The sequence below is a fragment of the Nicotiana tabacum genome, chromosome 11 (genome assembly GCF_000715075.1).
Source record: "Nicotiana tabacum cultivar K326 chromosome 11, ASM71507v2, whole genome shotgun sequence".
In the NCBI taxonomy this organism is placed as follows: domain Eukaryota; kingdom Viridiplantae; phylum Streptophyta; class Magnoliopsida; order Solanales; family Solanaceae; genus Nicotiana; species Nicotiana tabacum.
Genome location: NC_134090.1, coordinates 79258704 through 79277281, shown reverse-complemented (window position 1 = coordinate 79277281; position 18578 = coordinate 79258704). Strand labels below are relative to the sequence as shown.

General features: G+C 34.1%; 2 protein-coding genes across 4 annotated transcripts; one reads left to right on the top strand and one right to left on the bottom strand.

The window, feature by feature from the left end:
- The first annotated feature begins 1572 nt into the window (after positions 1 to 1572).
- LOC107808565 (rhomboid-like protein 19) lies at positions 1573 to 10921 on the top strand. 3 transcript variants are annotated; one of them, XM_016633093.2, is made up of 8 exons: positions 1573 to 1797; positions 1902 to 2036; positions 8256 to 8316; positions 8727 to 8893; positions 9184 to 9289; positions 9404 to 9606; positions 9703 to 9843; positions 10548 to 10921. In XM_016633093.2, the coding sequence occupies exons 2-8, from the start codon at positions 1909 to 1911 to the stop codon at positions 10648 to 10650; spliced, it is 909 nt and encodes a 302-aa protein (XP_016488579.2). In that variant the 5' UTR covers positions 1573 to 1797; positions 1902 to 1908; the 3' UTR covers positions 10651 to 10921. The 3 variants fall into 3 exon arrangements, with proteins under 3 accessions (XP_016488579.2, XP_016488580.2, XP_075081335.1); XM_016633094.2 differs by having other exon boundaries at positions 1588 to 1797; positions 1908 to 2036; XM_075225234.1 differs by having other exon boundaries at positions 1657 to 1797; positions 1875 to 2036.
- Positions 10922 to 11351: 430 nt separating this feature from the next.
- Positions 11352 to 18292, bottom strand: LOC107808566 (MLO-like protein 6). The gene is made up of 15 exons (XM_016633095.2): positions 18013 to 18292; positions 17764 to 17821; positions 17509 to 17663; positions 17314 to 17430; positions 17171 to 17231; positions 15167 to 15255; positions 14107 to 14181; positions 13906 to 14000; positions 13734 to 13783; positions 13129 to 13169; positions 12858 to 13031; positions 12461 to 12496; positions 12294 to 12361; positions 12053 to 12113; positions 11352 to 11963 (listed from the first exon to the last, which is right to left on the bottom strand). The coding sequence occupies exons 1-15, from the start codon at positions 18124 to 18126 to the stop codon at positions 11559 to 11561; spliced, it is 1599 nt and encodes a 532-aa protein (XP_016488581.1). The 5' UTR covers positions 18127 to 18292; the 3' UTR covers positions 11352 to 11558.
- Positions 18293 to 18578: the final 286 nt, after the last annotated feature.

Below are 18578 nucleotides of genomic sequence, written 5' to 3'. Positions count from 1 at the left end.
AACCCCTCAAAATTGAGATACAAACTCCAAAACATATTCCCAATTATTAACAACACCTAATCAAAACAAATAATGATTTTTGAAAACTCAAATTTGAATTCAAAGCTTTTTAATGACTGTCAATGGTGGAATTGCTGTTCTCTTGTCTTTTTGAAGGTTTGTTCTTCTTCATTGAGAAAATTTGAAGCTGAAGGTAAATGTGTGTATGAACTTTGAAGATTTGACTTCAATTTTGATGAACTTTATTGTTCTTCATTGATGAACTTCAACTGGAGTAAAATGGGGAACCAACTTTGTTGAAGAGTTTCTTCAATTTTCTGTGAATTTAGAGGGAGAATTTGGTTTCAGAAGATGGAAAATGGTAAAAAGAACGTGGGTATGAGTAAAATGTGGGTAGGACTGAGGGGTTAGGAGAGATAAACGTGCAGAATCCTTTAATTAAGGAGTAAAAAATGTACAATTAACTATACCCTTAATTACATATGGTATGGAATTGGTAATTTGGTATACTAAGTCTAATTAAGTCAAACCTTAAACATTGAGGGTAATAAGGTTTCCTATGTGGCATATGAATGTAAAAATTCCTTCTTTTTCCTTTTGAACCTGCATAATTTTGACTTCTTTCATTGGCATATTATATTATATACTCCATATGTTTCAATTTATGTAAATTTATTTCCTTTTTGGTCTGTTCCAAAAAGAATGACCCCTTTCTAAATTTGATAACAATTTAGCTTAAAATTACAATCCTACCCTTAATGAAAAACTTTTATAATCACACAAATACCCCGGGCTCCTTTTTGACTTGTTTATGACCACAAATTTAAAAAATCTTCATTTTTTTCTTAAACTTTGTGCCTAATCAAACATGTTAACATAAATTAAAACGGATGGAATAATAAGTTTCCTATTATAATATCCTATAATTTTTTAATTTCCTTTTCTTAACCTACGATAATCCCTCTTCGTATAGGATATCTACTTTTTTGGATAGTTTCCCACTTATTTTCTTCTTCTTTTCCTTCTGTCCTACGATATTTTATTTTTTGCTATAAACTTTTTTATTTATATTTATATTTTTATCCCACTTAGGGGTCATTTGATATGAGGTATACGAAGGTATAGGGATGATATAAAAATTTAATATCACCTTAATACTCTGTTTGGTTAGTAAATCAGGTATAAGTTATTCCGATGTTAATTTTAACACCGGGATAACTTATACCTTCTTCTTAGAAATTATACAATTGTCATTCTTAATACAACATACCAAACAGTGAATAAATAATAATCCCAACATAACTTATCCCAATATAACTTATACCGGCATAACTTATACCGGCGTAAGCCCTATTCCAACCAAACGACCCCTTAGAGTGCACTTAACGAAGGATAAAAATGACGAGCGATATTTCGCTAAGGGTTTTTGTACTTTTAATATGATATAGATATATATATAAATATAAATATAGATATAGATATGTAATAAGGGTGACATTTTGATGATGTGATGTGATATTAACCAACTGATTGGGATCCTATGCATTTTAAATATTGCTATTTATTACTAGTAAATAAATGATTATTGTCCAAACAAACCGTTTTCCCTTGTGAACCCTTCACGTTAATCCCCCATCTACCTCTAAAAATTATACAGTGAAACAGGGGGCTAAAAAGAAAAAAACTTACAGCAATTTAAGTCCATCTTCTACCTCGATCTCCCAACAGAGGCAACCCATCTCCCACTCCTCTGAAGCACGCATCACCATTACACCTCTCTGCTCTCCGTAATCACTCGTAAGTTTGCGTTACATATGCATATGATCCCAATTTCTTTGTATTGTTAACCTCAGATCTGAATTTTGATTTGGTAGTTCGACAATTTGTGTGTTTTGAAATAGGGGCAGTATGACTAGCAATATGTATACGGGGTTCACGAGGCTTTGCAAGGGTCTTGCGGTTGTGCTTGTGGGCGGTCACATTGTTGTCCAGATTCTTCCTTCTGCTCTTTCCTATCTTGCTCTCATCCCTGCCAAGTATTCTTTCTATCTCCTTTTTATTCACTAGTATTTAATTCAGCTTGCTTTTTGGTTGGATCGCGAGATTTTGGAATAGGAATTAGAAACTTTATATCCAAGTTAATGGCATAACGCTAATCAAGTTTCTATATCTGTAAATGCTTCAATCGAATCTCCACTTCATGGATCATGTGCTTAATTTTTAAAAGACTTTTGTTTACTGACGCTCGTGTCATAAAGACTTGCTTGGCGAGCTGTGAAATTTTTGGTGATTTACTGAATAACTCTTTAAGAAATGGAAATTTTGGACTGGAGCATATGTTGCTTGTTGTTGTTCTTGAATTGAATTTCAATTACGAGGCAGCTTCCTTGTGCATGATTTCCTGCATTACTTTAACAATGCCATCAACATTAAACTATCAATATACTACATTTATAACCAAATTATAGCTTTAAAGTCTCTAGGACCCATAAAGAAATTGGCTTACTTTCATAGTAATTCACATTCCTCTTAGCAACAAAAAACATGATTGTTCCTCTGTATAGACTTCTTCAACAAGTTATTCGTGCAAGAAGGCATCTTTTATATTCAATTGATTAAGAGATCAATGATACATGACTATCTTTGAGCCAAAGGGGATATATAATAAAGACACATATGCTATTTTTTACCACTGGGAGAAAGAATCACCGTAATCAAGATTATATATTTGAGTTTTTTTTTGGAAACCAAACAAGCTTTAAGGCGATCAACCTTCCCATCTGGTTTTTTCTTGACTATTAACATCCAATGACATCTAATTGTAGCTTTATGATGTGGTAAATGAACTATCTTCCAGGTACCATTATCATGTAAAGTAGTCATTTACTCAATCGAAACTTGGCGTTAAGCCGTTAACTAAGCCTGTTGCTTTCCCACAATCTTTGGTGTTTGGACTATGGATTAATTTGTAACAAGAGTATGGTATAAAGGGAAGCCTGGTGCACTAAGCTCCCGCTATTTGGAGGGTCTGGGGAAAGATCGGAGCACATGTTGTGATAACTCAAGAAAATTTTAAGTAGAAGGCGAATTGCTAGTTGATTGAGTATCTTGGGTGCACAATGGAAAGAGTAGCATCATTCATTAAGGGCTCAACATGTATAGAAGATGATTCTGAAAAAGGTAATGAGTCGCCAGAAGCACCTTATAATCCTTGTATCATGAGACAACAACAACAATCCAGTAATAGTCCCACTAGTGGTGTTTGGGGAGGGTAGAGTGTACGCAGATATTACCCCTACCCATGAGGGTAGAGAGGCTGTTTTCGGGAGACCCTCAGCTTAAAAATAAAAGATCTGTAACAACAACAAAAAACATACAAATAAGATCAACACCGTAAATAACAACAAATAAGTGGGAAGGACAATAATTATGGCAATAATAAAAATTGAAAATAAAAGTAAAAAAATAATAAACAAAAAATAGAAAGTGTGATGGAACAATAACCGCTAACAGTCCTATATAAAACACTATCAGACTAACCAGAACAACGAAGAAAAATGCTCAACTAAACCCTAACCTACAACCCTAATGCTCGACCTACACACCTCCCTATCCAGGACCATGTCCTCGGAAATCTGAAGTTGCGTCATGTCTTGCCTTATCACCTCGCCCCAATATTTCTTAGGCCCCCTCTACCTCTCCTTGTACCTGTCAAAGCCAACCGTTCACACCTCCTAACCGGGGTATCTAGGCTCCTCCTCCGCACATGCCCGAACCATCTAAGCTTCGCTTCCCGCATCTTGTCGTCCATGGGAGCTACGCCCACCTTCTCCCGAATATCTTCATTCCTAATCTTATCCAGCCTAGTGTGCCCGCACATCCATCTCAAAATCCTTATTTCGGCTACTTTCATCTTCTGAATATGAGAATTCTTGACTGGCCAACACTCAACTCCCTTGTATCATGAGAATATGAGAAAAAAACTTCAATTAGGTTAACCAATGGATGATTTTACTGGGACTGTCTTAGAGCCAAGCGAAAGACGAGAGTTTTCAAAGTAGGAATAGTTGGAGGAAGATTTGTGTGAATATGACTATTTCATTAAGTGGATTTAATGAGAAAGCTCCCTTAAAGGTGTCTTGTTTTTCTTGCTTTGCTTGTGACTGTTCTGAAAAGAGGATTTTGACTTTGTAGTAGATATTCTCTTTGTGAGGAGCAAACAGAAGATGTTAATCATAGTTTTCTTCGCTGGAAGGTTATACTCAAATTGTGGGGCATGATTTTTTTTCCATCTCGGGCATATCCTAGACCATGCCAAATTCCGTAATGGATTTTCTGAACTGCTGTAATAGCAAAAACATCTCAACAAGAAGGCTTCAAGATCTGGAAGACAATTCCCCACGCTATTTGGGAGACAATTTGGAAAGTTACAATTTTTGAAGGAAAAAATAGCAACATGCTTAGCCTTAAACAGAGATCTATTTTTTTGGCTAGTTTTTGGTGCAATCAGTTTTTTTTACATGATATCGATGCCATGTTAAGGATATGATTGGGAATGAGGGTATTCGGGACAAGGTGGGAGCGACTTGTGTGCCGGACAAGATGCGGGAGGCAAGGCTGAGAGGACATGTGAAGAGGATATGCACAGATGCCTAGTGAGGAGGTATGAGAGGTTAGTGAGGAGGTATGAGAGGTTGGCTATGGTGGGTCCAGGGAGAGGTAGAGGCAGGTCAGGCAGGACATGACATATTTTCAGCTTACCAAGGACATGACCCTTGATAGAAGGGTAAGGAGGTGGAGGATTAGGGTATTAGGTTAGTAGATAGGCAAGTGTGTTTCTTTTATATCTGTATTCTTTTCCCTTATTCTCGTATTTTTTGTTCCTAGATTTCTATTATTACTTATTGTTTCTTTTGCTTTGGTAATCTTAGTTTTTTTCCTGGCTATTGCTACTGCTCCTCTTACATAACTTTTTCACACCGTCTCTCCTTTTCATAACTGTTGTGACTATGATTTTCTTGAGCCGATGGTCTATCGGAAACAGTCTTTCTATCTTTACAAGATAAGGTCTACGTACACACTACCCTCCCCAAACCTCACTTGTGGGATTTCACTGGTTATGTTGTTGTTGTTGAATGATGCCATGTTAGACATTATTAATGGTTTATACAAGGTGTAACTATGTTTTATGCACTTAGTGCCTGTTTGGTTGCATCATTGAGATGTTTTAATACCGGTGTGAAATCTCCCATTAGCTATACAATGATTGGTTATCTTTTTATTTAGGCATAAAACTCATTATTACGCAATGCATTGTTTGGCTGTCATTTTTGTTGCCTCTTAAATAATACTTGTATAAGTTATGCCGGAATCTCTGTATTGTTTTAGGTGTGATAGAAGGTGGAATAAGAATACGAGGATTAGTAATTCATGGATTAAAACGATACAAAGATTTCAACATAATATATGCATTAGTAATACATGGATTACAGCGGATGAATTACAATGTAAGGATTGAGTTTGTTTACTTTTAAAAAAGAATACATAGGGGTTATTTTGTAGAAAACCATGTTGTAAGGTTTTCTATCTTTTTGGTATACTTCTTGTATATTAACACGATTTCCCCCCTTCTTTTAATGAAATTTATTACTTTATCAGAAAACATGAGGGTTATTTTGTTGCTTTAATCTATGATTTATTTGTTGATTTCGTATCAAAAAGTAATACATGGATTTAAACAATAAAATGACCAAAATAGCTCTCATGTATTAAACAATTTTTTTAAAAGCAAACAAAACACATAATTAATCCTTACATTACAATTCATGCATTGTTATTCCTTGGGTTACATTCTAATCCCTACATTACAACCCCTACATAACTAATCCTTATATTATAATCCCTGCATTACTAATCCTTACATTATTAATCCCTGCATTACTTGTCTCTAAACTAAACGACCCCTTAGTGTTGTATCATTAATAACAATCATCATTACTTATCAAAAGATGTTAACATAAGAAATTTGGAGGATAGAAATAACTCAAATCTTCTTTTTATTGGACGTAACATAGTGCAATTAGAATAGTCATCAACAAATGTCATGAAGTAGTGAAAGCCTAGATACAACTGACTCGACTTGCAGTCTAGAACTCTGGATACCCAAATGAACAACTTCAAATATAGATGTCCCCTACTATTTACTCGCCTTGAGAAAGAAGCATAAGCTTGTTTTGGAAACTGACATGGCACATTTGAAACAAGTCGAATCAGAAAGATTTGGGATCTCTTTCATAATTTGGAGATACTTAAACTCTTAGACAACTATGTAGAAGAGCAAAAGAAGCCACAAAAGTAAAAGTAACAGTCCTTTTTTGGGCGATACCATGTGCGATTTCAATCATCAGTCTCATACTCCATCCATGCAGAAGGCTTAATGCCCATCTTTTGACTATTAATGGCAATTTTCCATTTTCCTTGGGAATTTTGCTTGGGATATAACAACAAGCAACAACAAACCCAGTGTAATCCCACAAGTGGGGTCTGGATATAGTTTCTAAAAAACTTGCCTTTGAAATCTTCCAACACCTCCCCTTTATTTTAACTTTTCCTTTTTCCTTTGCCTTTGCCCCTCCTTTTTTAATATTTTATCAAACTTTTAATATCCTCCACTCAATAAGGTGGGGGAGAGGACGGAATTAAAAGTAATAAGTAGCTATTATCATGTTGTAGAATAGCAAATAGAATATTTCATTTTGAGAATTCATATAGCCAAAGCAACTTGCTCGTAGTTAAGCATGGTTGTTATTGTTGTAGTATAAAGATTTTTGCTATTGCCTCATAAGCTTCTTAATACATGGGTCTTACAGCAACGTTTCATGCCAATCGCATGTTAGAAACCACAATTTTTTTTCTCTTATGTCTTTATAAAAAAACAATATCATTTTCGTATGTCAAATACGTTTAAATGGAGCAACATGCTATGTGCGGATTCATATAGCCGACCCAAGTTGTTTGGGACTGAGGCATAATTGTTTTTGTTGTCAAATATAATATAAAGCAGCCAAGTTGCATGCATGTCAAGCTTGAAGTTATGCTTTATTTAATATTTTGGACAGGAGATCTGGTGGTGCAAAGTAACTTTTACATGCAGCCAGAAACAATTATCCCCTTTCTCATAGTGAGACTATACTCAGTAGATCCAGCCTTGACCACCTATTTATTGGAAAGGGATCTTCAATGAGTTCTCCGAAAAGATGGTCATTTCTGCTCTGTAATCCTGTATCAGTAGGGCTGGGAGATTTCTCAAAACTTGTGACCTAAGTAGGGATGGCAATGGGGCGGGGCGGGTTGAGCAATTTTTAAAATTTTTAAAGCGGGGCGGGGTGGGTTGGGGGTTTAATGCGGGGCAACTTTGAATTTTATTTTTTTTGAAACAAAGCAATCATTTCAACTACAATTTCACATTCTTCTTCACTAGCACGAATACTATTTCAATTTATAATTAACTAATTTGCATAAGTCTCACCAAAATGATATTACATAAGTTAAGATATCATTATTGATGCCTTCATAAATCTTTTTCATATGAAGATTTAGAAGTCTACATACAATAAATAAGATGTGCATCTTAATACGTTGCTGCTAGTTTGCTATATTGGGATAATAGCTCCATTTTGACCTTTCTGGATATGTACTCATAGTGTTCAGTTCCTCATTGCTATCTGTTTTATAACCATTTACAAAAATAGTTTTACAAATTCAACAAAGACAGGTATTTATCTTTGAATATATAGCAACATGTTGGTCAAAATCATGACATATAGTTTGACGAGACATATTTAACTCCTTTGATCACCAAGAATGAAATATCCTCCAAACTTTGACGAGAACCATATATTAATTGCACTGTAAATGTGCAAGATGTTCACTGTAAATGTTTATGTGATATTGTGCAAGATGTTCACTGCAAATGTTTATCTGATTCTATTAAACTCTCCATTTTAGAAAATAATAAAACCTCAAACTAGTTTGTTTTATAAAAAAAATTAAAGAAAAAAAGAAAAAAATTAAGTGGGGCGGGTTGAAATTTTTGTGGGTTTTGCCAAATCCGCCCCGCCCCACCCCATTGCCATTCCTAGACCTAAGACATCCTATACTACTAGGGCATGATGTATACTGTTATAATCTGGGAAAACAGTTGTATCCCTTCTGCTGAACTCTTTCTTAGGTTTGATCTTTTCTGTTTATTGCAGGACTATTCCATTTGCATGGAATCTTATAACAGCTGGTTACACTGAACAAACAGTGTATGGGGTATTCTTCTTTGACATTAACTAATTATGTCTTTGTTCTAATTTGCATTTTCGCTGCCATAAAGAGAAACCCAAGGGCTCACGTTTTTATCAAGTCATATTTTTTGTATTTGTTGAAGTTCGTAACTATCTCATCTAAAAGCTTAAGTTGTTAGAGAAAGAATGCTTTTGTTTACTTATGTCTTCAACATGCCATTTCACGTGCGGGCCTGATTCTTTTTTCATGGCCAAGCACGTGAAAATTCTTTTTGATAGTAGGTGGTGGTGAGACTTGAACTAGGACCATACCATGTTGGCATGTGTCACTATTTCATCTAAAATTTTAAGCTGTTAAAGGAGACTTTTATTCAGTTAATTGTCTTCAACATTATTCTTTGTATCATTCTCCTTGACATCACCTTCTATGTCCAGGCGATCATCAGCACTATCGGACTTCTTTTCCTGGGAAAGCTGCTTGAGCCCATCTGGGGTTCCAGGGAATTCTTGAAGTTCATCTTTGTTGTCAATTTTTTGACATCGGTCTTTGTCTTCATCACAGCTATATCATTGTACTACATAACAAGACTAGAAATCTACCTGTAAGTTGCATGGACTTGATACTATCAGTGATTTACTTTGCTTGCCTGGTTACTCTCCACCTCCCTGGTTATTATTTTATTAGTTTAGGGTGTAGGAGTTAGTGACTCGGAGGAGTTTCCCTATGAATTAGACCTGCTTATTTTGTTTCCGGTTGTCTTCATACTTATGGATTCCCTGTTTTGTCTCTGCACAAACACAGTTGTCTACGCTTTAGTATGAAATCTTTTAAAGTTTATAGGAAGTACTGCATAACTTCTGAATTTATGCCTCTGCCTATCTTATTTGTCAGTTATATGCCTATTTCCGGCTTCCAAGGAGTTCTTTCTGGTTTCTTAGTTGGTGTCAAACAGATCATGCCCGATCAAGAGTTGTCTATTTTGAAACTGAAAGCAAAGGTACAACCACTGGAATTACCAATTTGATTTTTACATGCATCTCCATACACTATTATCTCACAACTTAAAATGTGGTCTAACATCACTTGTGATTGCTGTTTGAACTCTTTGCAGTGGTTGCCTTCCCTTGCATTGTTGCTCTCAACTGTTATAAGCTTTTTCACGGCAGATTCTGTATCATACCTTCCAACAATAGTATTTGGGACATATTTAGGCTGGATTTACCTAAGATACTGGCAGAAGAAACCAGAGACAAAGCTGAAGGGTGATCCAAGTGATGAATTTTCCTTCTCTTCTTTCTTCCCTGAATTTTTGAGGTATTTTCCAATATTCCCTCTTGCTATGGCCTACTTCTCTTAATTAGTCTGTGTTCTCAGTAATCCCACAATGACATCTCATTGGATGTAATGCAGACCGGTAATTGATCCAATTGCAACAATATTTGAGCGGCTGCTTTGTGGTAGAAGATCTGATATTTCTAATGAGGAAACCGGCTATACTCTAGGTGGTTCCACATTGCCTGGTTCTGATCCCATTGAAGCATCAAGGAGGAGGTATAGCGATAATTTTTGTAATATCTCTTGCCAGTGCTTTATCAAAATTCCCCAGAACTGATTAGATAAGTATATGCACGTATTCTAGAAAATCCAGTTCCTTTTCATTGGATATCTGTGTTTGAAAATGTATTGATTTTTGTCCCAAGTACTAAAGAAGATGGACTAAGTTGGGTGCTAGATGCAGGACACATGGTCATAGAAAAGTGCTATCCCATTTGCAGTTTGCTCTAGATGAGAAAACTACACCTCATATTTTATTAAGAGTTTCTGACATTTATTCTATAATTGTTAGTTCTAAATTTTACACGCACTTCGTATCTTAAACATTATCAAATGAGAGTTTATCTTGGACGTGCTCCAGTCTGAAGCAAGTTAAGTCTTTCATTATAAATGAATGAGTTGTTTTGGATGCATGGATAAGTGAACATCACTTTCTATTTAACCGGAGCTCCTACAAAAGAAATTTTCTCGCGCATGTTATTTGTGAGAAATTAGGAATACTTATGTCATTCCAAGGACACAGGATGGGTTACTGAAGTATAGCTTTGTATCTCTTAGTTATTCTTCTGCTTTTCATCTTGCAAGCTGATGTTGTATATTACAGCTAGAAGGATAGTTTTTCATGTTCTTATTGTATGATGGTTCATTTAATTAATTGGTAACCTCATAGTTATTTTACGCGGTTCACTCGTAAAATGCAGGGAAAGGGGTGCCAGAGCACTTGAAGAAAGATTGGCATCTGAACGTTTGGCTGCTGGAAAGAAGGCTGAAGAATCAGAAAGAGATCCCACTGATAATGTGTAGAAGCTGGTCATCAATCAATATATTTGTAATTCACTTCCTTCGCAGAAAGTATGTTTGTCCGCTAGAAGCTAGAAGATTGTGCACTTTTTTCGCAGTGTACTCTTTTGGATTCTTGACGGCAATTTTGTCACCTGTTGTTTTATCATCCCTGTGGTGAATGTACATTTTTGTCTAGTGCAATTTTCACCTTCCTTTTTACATTTTACGGACATATATTTATTTAAGTTTCTGGACAGTCACCATGAAAGATAGCTCCTTGATATTTTGCAGATAGAGTTGTTTCGATTTCACCTGCAGAAAAAGCACCTCCATCATGCATTACTCCTTTTATATGTGAAACTTATATCTGTATGAAATATAAAGTTGCTAAGGGGAGTTTGGTTGCTTTCAACAACCATGAAATTTCAGATACAGTTGATGAAAGAGCATATTTTCCTTGAGCCGACGCTATCCGTTTTACTTTCGAGTTAATTTGAGTTTTTGTTGATCAGTGACTAGCTAATTCTACATCAAGGTTTTAACTAAAAGATTATGCTTTTCTATCAGACGTCCTATCTTAATTCTTACACCGTTATATTATGCAGTTGATAAATGGGGAACTCTTTTTTTATTAAACAGGTGGAATTACCTAAAAATATCATTTCAAGTACGACGTTTATGCTGGTTAATTTCGTTGCCTTCAAACTTAAATCGATGATCTATTTGGTTTGTTAATGGATAGATTTATATTTGGTTTAATAGTTAGATCATAGTTTTCATGCATATTAGGTTCCCTGGCCCTTACATTTCTCTGTGAAGTTATAGATGCTATATGCTTTCAGTAGATGTCTTCTGACATACAATAATTGGCGTAACAAGCAGATATGTGCTCTCTACGCTGAGACAAACAAAGAATGATGAACGTAATCTCAACTCGTTTTGTTGCCAAATGTGAATTCTGACAATGTAACCTCAACTTGATGCTGATCAGGATGAGGACGTTGCATGGAGCTGGAGGCATGGATTTCTCCCTCCTGATGATCATCATCTTTAGTATTCTCAATTTGTCTACGAGGAGAGGTTGATATTTCATTAGCCCAGCCTTCATTTTCCGCATTGGATGTTCGACTCTCCTCATTGCTATATTGTGGGTAACTGCGTAATAAGTGAACCGGGGAGGTACCATGCAACGGTGTGGCCGGTCTGCTGGAGACAGGGGTGTTGTTTCCCGATAGCCGGCCGTGTTTCACCCGCTTTTTCGCCGTGTTGTGCCAGCTTCTAAGAGCTGTTGCCACATTATCACCAAAGATTATAGGTTTCATTGATGTTCCCATCTGCAAATTTCACTAAATCTCTCAGCACTAATTTATCTTTATAACAGTTTTTATTGTGAAAAAGGAAGACTAGTTTAGTTATAGAGTACCTGTGTGACCAAGGCATAAAGAGGGAGAGTCACATAGCTGCAATGGACCTGTATGATCACCCTGAAACAAGAAACAAAAACTATCAATATAAAACGAATTAAAATATGCAACTTTAATTGTTCGAGTATTGATTGACCAATGTTTTTTAATATAGATATTTTAGGAAAATCATGTGGCAGAAAAGAACATATATGAATATGACATTACATAGATAGTGTGTTTTCTGGCAGTGAAACTTACCCCATGGTCAGCCTTATGGCTATATCTGCAGCATTCTGGTGGAAGCAAGATGGGTAACCAAATTTCCACTGAAAAGTTGACAAAGGAAAAATATTCAGGATTAGGAATTCAAATTACATTAGAAAAAAATAACACCAAAAAAGAAAATTTGTATTCCAACTCCTTACCCAACTCCAAACGAAGAAAGCAACTTGAAATGCATTCTGAAAAACCACAAATATGAAGGAAAAAATCATTATGGAATTCCAAGTTGGGAGTTTTCACTATTACTCCATCCGTCACAATTTATGTGATGCAGTTTGAATTTTGAGAATCAAATTTCTCAATTTTAAATGCAAATTCGATCATAAATTTTTTTAAAATAAGATTTATATATTTGAAAACTAAATAGAAAGTATTATAAGTCATAACGATTAACAATTTAAAATATTTATAAGGCATATGCAGATAACGCAATTAAAAAAAATTCGTTTGACTCTTAAAACCTGAACTACTGCATCATATAAATTATAGAACAAGGAATGAGTATTATTTTATTTTAAAATGAAAAAAATGGGGAGATACCTGAAAGAGCACAAAGTTAATCAAGAAAAGGACAAAGGCAGGTCGGTTGAACCAAAAAAGATGGTCACCTGTCTCCACCACTGGTACACCTCTCACTATGTCTCCCCTCTTTGAAATCCTTACTCCCATTTCTGCTATTATCATTTCAAGTTTTGTGCCAACTAGCAATATTATCTGCCCAATTATATGTTAGAAAATATATTCTTAGTAACAATTATATATACTTTCGTCCATAATAAATGAATAATAACTAAATGAACGAATTACTTACTACTAACGGGATAAATGGCACCCAAAGGTACGAGTACAATCCTGTCCACAAAGAGGAAGAGATTCCATTTAGTTTCAATTGGATATGGTTTCTTTAAATAATTCTAATGCACTCTTTGAGTTACAAGCATTTATGGGTTAATTTCAACGTTGGTCACTAACTTTACTTTTTGTACAATACTAAAGTTACAAAATTATTTTTTATAACGGTAAAGTCACTAAACTAGTTTTTGTAACAGTTAAGTTACTAAGTTATGTTTTAGTTGCACAGACAATATATATCACCGGATAATCAAATTTCCGCCACTGGAGAATGACATGGCATTGCAAGGTCATCATTTTGTCACTTTGTTTATGCCACGTGAGAATTTTTTTTTACATTTGCATAACCTATTTTAAACATCAATAATTAATGAAACACTAAAATTTAAAGAAACAAAAAAAAATAGTTTAGTGACTCTACTATTACAAAAGCTATTTTTATGACTTTAGTGTTACAAATAATTATTTAGTAATTTTATTGTTAGAAAAAACATACTTTTATAATTTTAGTATTAAAGAAAATAAGTTTAGTGATATGTGATAGGGTCAGTTAGATAGTCTTACCATTGGTAGTGGTTAGAAAATATAGTACTGTGAAGAGCCATAATGCTGGACTGCACAATAAACGAGGTTATATTTAGTAAGTTTTAAAGCAATGGCAAGGCAATATTTAATAAAAAGATTCTGAAAAAATGTAAGAGAAAAGAGAAACAAAGAGAAAGAGAGAGATGTACACCTTATTTCCACAACAAATTTGAAGTCTTTTTCAACTGCTCTATTGATGTATATCTGGAAATCAAAATTTTCTTGATTTTGTGGAGTTAAATGTGCCTGGTATGGACAAAAGTTAATTTAGGAATTAATGCATGCAATATATGATAGTATATATTATTTGGGATATTGCATAATTTTTGTATTGCAAATTAACGTGACTTACTATCATGAACCCATGTCTAAGGGTTAGATAGTCAACTTTTGCTACTGATGAGAAGAATTGTCTGAAGAAACAAACCTGTAAATATAATCCAAAACATAATGGTAAGTCACACAAACAGTTCATGAGCACTGGGTGTGTGTGTATATATATATATATCTCACTTTTTAGGTAATTCGTGATAAAATCTCTATAATAAGTAATTACTGATCGATAACTTGGTAAAACTAATACTCACATATTAAACTACATTAATATTGTAATGAATCAGAGGCGGATCCAGGATTTGAGGCTTATGAGTTCCTACCATAATTTTAGATTAATATGCAATAATAACTGGGTTCACAGTTAGAAATTTATAAATATTTAGTGAATTTCTTAATATAAATCCAAGGTCTAAGCAAAAGTTATTGGGTTCCCAGGAACCCGTCTTTTATACTATAGGTCCGCCCCTGTAATGAATCTTTAAACTATTAATGTATCCGTTGAAATGATCTCGTTTGGACATAAGAATTGTTAACAAAAATTTCTAAGTAAAAATGATATTTAAACATTAGAGTTGTGTTTGGATGTGAATATAATTTTGGGCTGTTTTTGAATTGTTGTGATCAGGGGCGGATTTAGGGGGGCGCAAGGCGGTTCCCCCTTCGCCGAAAAAATACACTGTATATATAAGGCAAAATATGTTTTTTACCTCTATATATTAAGTTTTGAACCCCCTTAACACAATCTAAAAGTGTAGTTTGGTGGTCAAGGGGGTTCAAAATCTACATAAGGTCATGAGTTCAATTCCCACTAGATACAATTGTTTTTTGAACCCCCTTCGTGAAGATCCTGCCTCCGCCACTGGTTGTGATATGAGTGAAAATTTTGAAAAACAATCTTTTAGAGTTTTTTAAATTTTTAAAATTTTTCAAAATTCATCTTCAAAATTAAAAATTTTATGACCAAATACTGATTTCGAAAAAAAAGTGATTTTTTTAGAAAAAGAATAAAATAAAAATTCTTATGTCCAAACGGGCTAAAAAAAAGCTGGAGAGATAGAGAGGGGGAGAGGACTGACTATCCAGAGCAGCACCGGCGACTTGCTCCAATAATGCAAATGCCTACGTCCAAATGACGTCTCTCTTGCAAACCTGAACCTCTCTGGATCTGTAAAAATGATAAAAATCTGAATTCCTCAGGATTTGCAAGAATCAAATCATAATACTAATAATAATTACATCCAATGGCGTATGCATATTTTTTCGTAAGAGATGTCACACTTAAGTAAATAAATACATAAATAGATTGATGTAAGAAGATCGAATCAATAAAAAGTAGGGAATTTAAATGCATTAATGTAATTATCATTAACATTCAAAAAGAAAACGAAAAAAGGGGGAAAATATTTTTTTAAAAAAGAAAGCAATAAATAAAGCTAAATCTTTGTCATTAGCAAGTAAAGATGATACTAGTACTTAGCAAGATTGATATATTTGAGTATTTTGCTAAAAGGAAAAAAGAAGCCAGCGTCACAGTGGGGAGACTCGATCCTGCCACCTACCTAATAAAATGTAAGTAGCATTTTCACGCTGCGCAAAAGGAATGCGTGTATCAATTGGCGTCATCCATTTATATTTAAACCGATTTTACCGTGCAGATATCATTTTTATACATATAATTTGTTAATTTTTTTGGCAAAGAGGTGTCACGTGACACCGCTTCACCTAATGTAAATCCGCCCTGATTACATCGTTTTAAATTAATGTGGTACCAATTGTTTGGCTTACACAATATGATTATTGACTACTATAATTACACTGCCAAAATATATTTTTTATGTTAAAGGTACACTTACAGCTAACGCAGTGATTATTATTATTAGTTGCTCGTATGTCATTGGATCTGCACTTGTTCAGAAGAAACTAAAAAAATATCTTTATCTGTTCATTATAACATTTTAAAAGGAATCATTAATTTCAAGAGGGACGTGAAAAGTGATATAAATAAATGAACTATATAAATGTCGGCCAAGTTTGTAAGAAATTAGGTATGAAAGAGGGCGAAGTTGCAACGCGCGATACAACTTGCAAATGATTTCCTACGCACATTATCTATCCAAATCCAATAGCACTTGGATTTTCACATCAACGAATATAATTTTTTTTGTTAAATGTCACATCAATTTTCACCCTTGTCTTCTTGTAGCAAAAGTTAAAAAAAGTTTCTAAACCTGTTTTTAAGTAGGACTTATCTTAATGGGCGCTTGGACATAAGAATCGTGAAATTTCAAAAAAAAAAAATTCAAGTAAAAATGATATTTAAAAATTAAAGTTGTGTTTGGACATGAATATAATTTTGGAATATTTTTAAATTTTTGTGAGTGATCTGAAGTAAATTTTTTTTATAAAAAAAAATAGTTGTTTGGAGTTTTACAAAATTCATATTCAAGTGAAAATTAAAAATATTATGGCCAAACACTGATTTTGAAAAAATTAAAAAATAATTCAGAAAAAGGTAAAAAAAAAAACATTATGGCCTAACGGGCCCTTATATTCACCAACCATGCACATGGATGCTCATAGAATAAATTAATTTAATAAATTACTACTCCATCTGTTTGTGAACCTATTTCCTTTTTGGTCTGTTCCAAAAAGAATTCCTTTTTGGTCTGTTCCAAAAAGAATGACCTCTTTCTATAATCGGAAATAATTTAGCTTAAACTTACAATTCTACCCTTAATAAGAAGCTTTTATAACCACACAAATACTCTGGACCTCTTTTTGATTTGTTTAGGACCACAAATTCTAAAAGTATTCATTTTTTCTTAAATTTCGTGCCAAATCAAACAGGTTCACGTTGGAGAGTACTTGTCCTCATTCTCATATAACTAATTTATTGTTATGAATAGAGTTAAGTGACTTAATAGTATATGTTTTTTCTTTATATTATTAATGTATAAAAATTAGACCCTTAATCTGAAAGCGAGAAATATATACAACTTCACTGCGACCCTAGAGATATAATAAGGGCGGGGGAGGGGTGAAGTGTTGAGTTTAATTAATTCAAATTAAAGTATACCAACCGTTGTAGAATTGGTACTCAATTGTTTTTGTTTCATCCTCCCACGCCCTCCATTTTCTCATCTGTAGTTTCAAATAGAATTATTAATAGGATTAATATAATTGACCGAAGTAGAACATGTTCACGTGGAAAACAAACTAATACCTTTAGCCTGCCCAAAGCAAAAGTTGCTATAGAGTACAATACATGAGCAACAGCTAAGACAAAGATGAAGATATGGAGCTGGTGTATTGCATATGAAGATGCAAATTGGACTTTTCCCTGCACAAAATTTTCTTTAAGAAAAAGAAAAAAGACAAAATACTTAAAATCAATAAACACAATATAATATAATTATACCTTTGGTAGACAAGGGTCATCATATTTAGACTTTGCATCTTCATCAGCCTTACAAGGATGCCAAGAATAACCAACACTTTTGGGCACACATAAGTTAGAAACTGGGGTTTGCACCACTGTCAACAGCAGTGATATGAATCCCAACAACATCAGTTCTGTAATTACGTTAAATTAAAATGTCAGTCATTACACACACACATTCAACTATATACGATATACAAATATAAAATTAAGAAAATTCTACTTTAATTTTACCTGCTTTGATCTTTTCAAGTGCTTCATAAAGAGGCTTTTTATGTTTTTTCAACAACCACTGCAAACCAAATAAATGAAGTCTCCATCAACAAAACAAACACATCTCATGAAAATTTTCAGCCCCTTTAATTTTTGGCAGTAATATTAATTCATTCTATAATCTGAACAAAGAATTAATTAGCAGCCTGATTTTGCAAAAGTAGCTAGGTAGAATTAAACTCCAAAAAAGTTGTAATGTAATATATATACCTCTCCAAGATGATGAATAATTTGTTCAATGAAAATGGAAATAGCGAGCAAGATGAAGCAAACTACGGCAACTGCCCAAGTGGGAGTTGCCTCCATCGACCGTTCTTTAGCCATCTACCCAAATTACTTGATAGTACGACGACGACGAAGAAGCTTTAATAATATTTCAACTGCTCAAGAAAAATGGTTTTCTTTCTTCTTCTTTTAGTACTATTTTTGACCGGGGGGGGGGGGGGAGAGTAGTTTGATATATGGTAGTGTAGAATATAGATATGACAACAGATTGGAGTGCGTAAATATATATAATAATATATATATGGGAAAGAAGAAGGGGATGAGAGGAAAGGTCAAATGAACAATGGAGGACTTGTTCAAAGTTGCAATTTTCAAAGCTAAGTCAAATCCTCCGTCATATTGAAGTTATGGAAAATTTTATTTTGTGTGTCACAAAACTTGTACGAAGCTTTTTTATGTCTCACAGTTTTGTGGACCCAGATTTTTGTGGACACAGAAGTGTAAGATTGTGATCCACAAATTTATGTGACAAAAAGAACCTCATACAATTA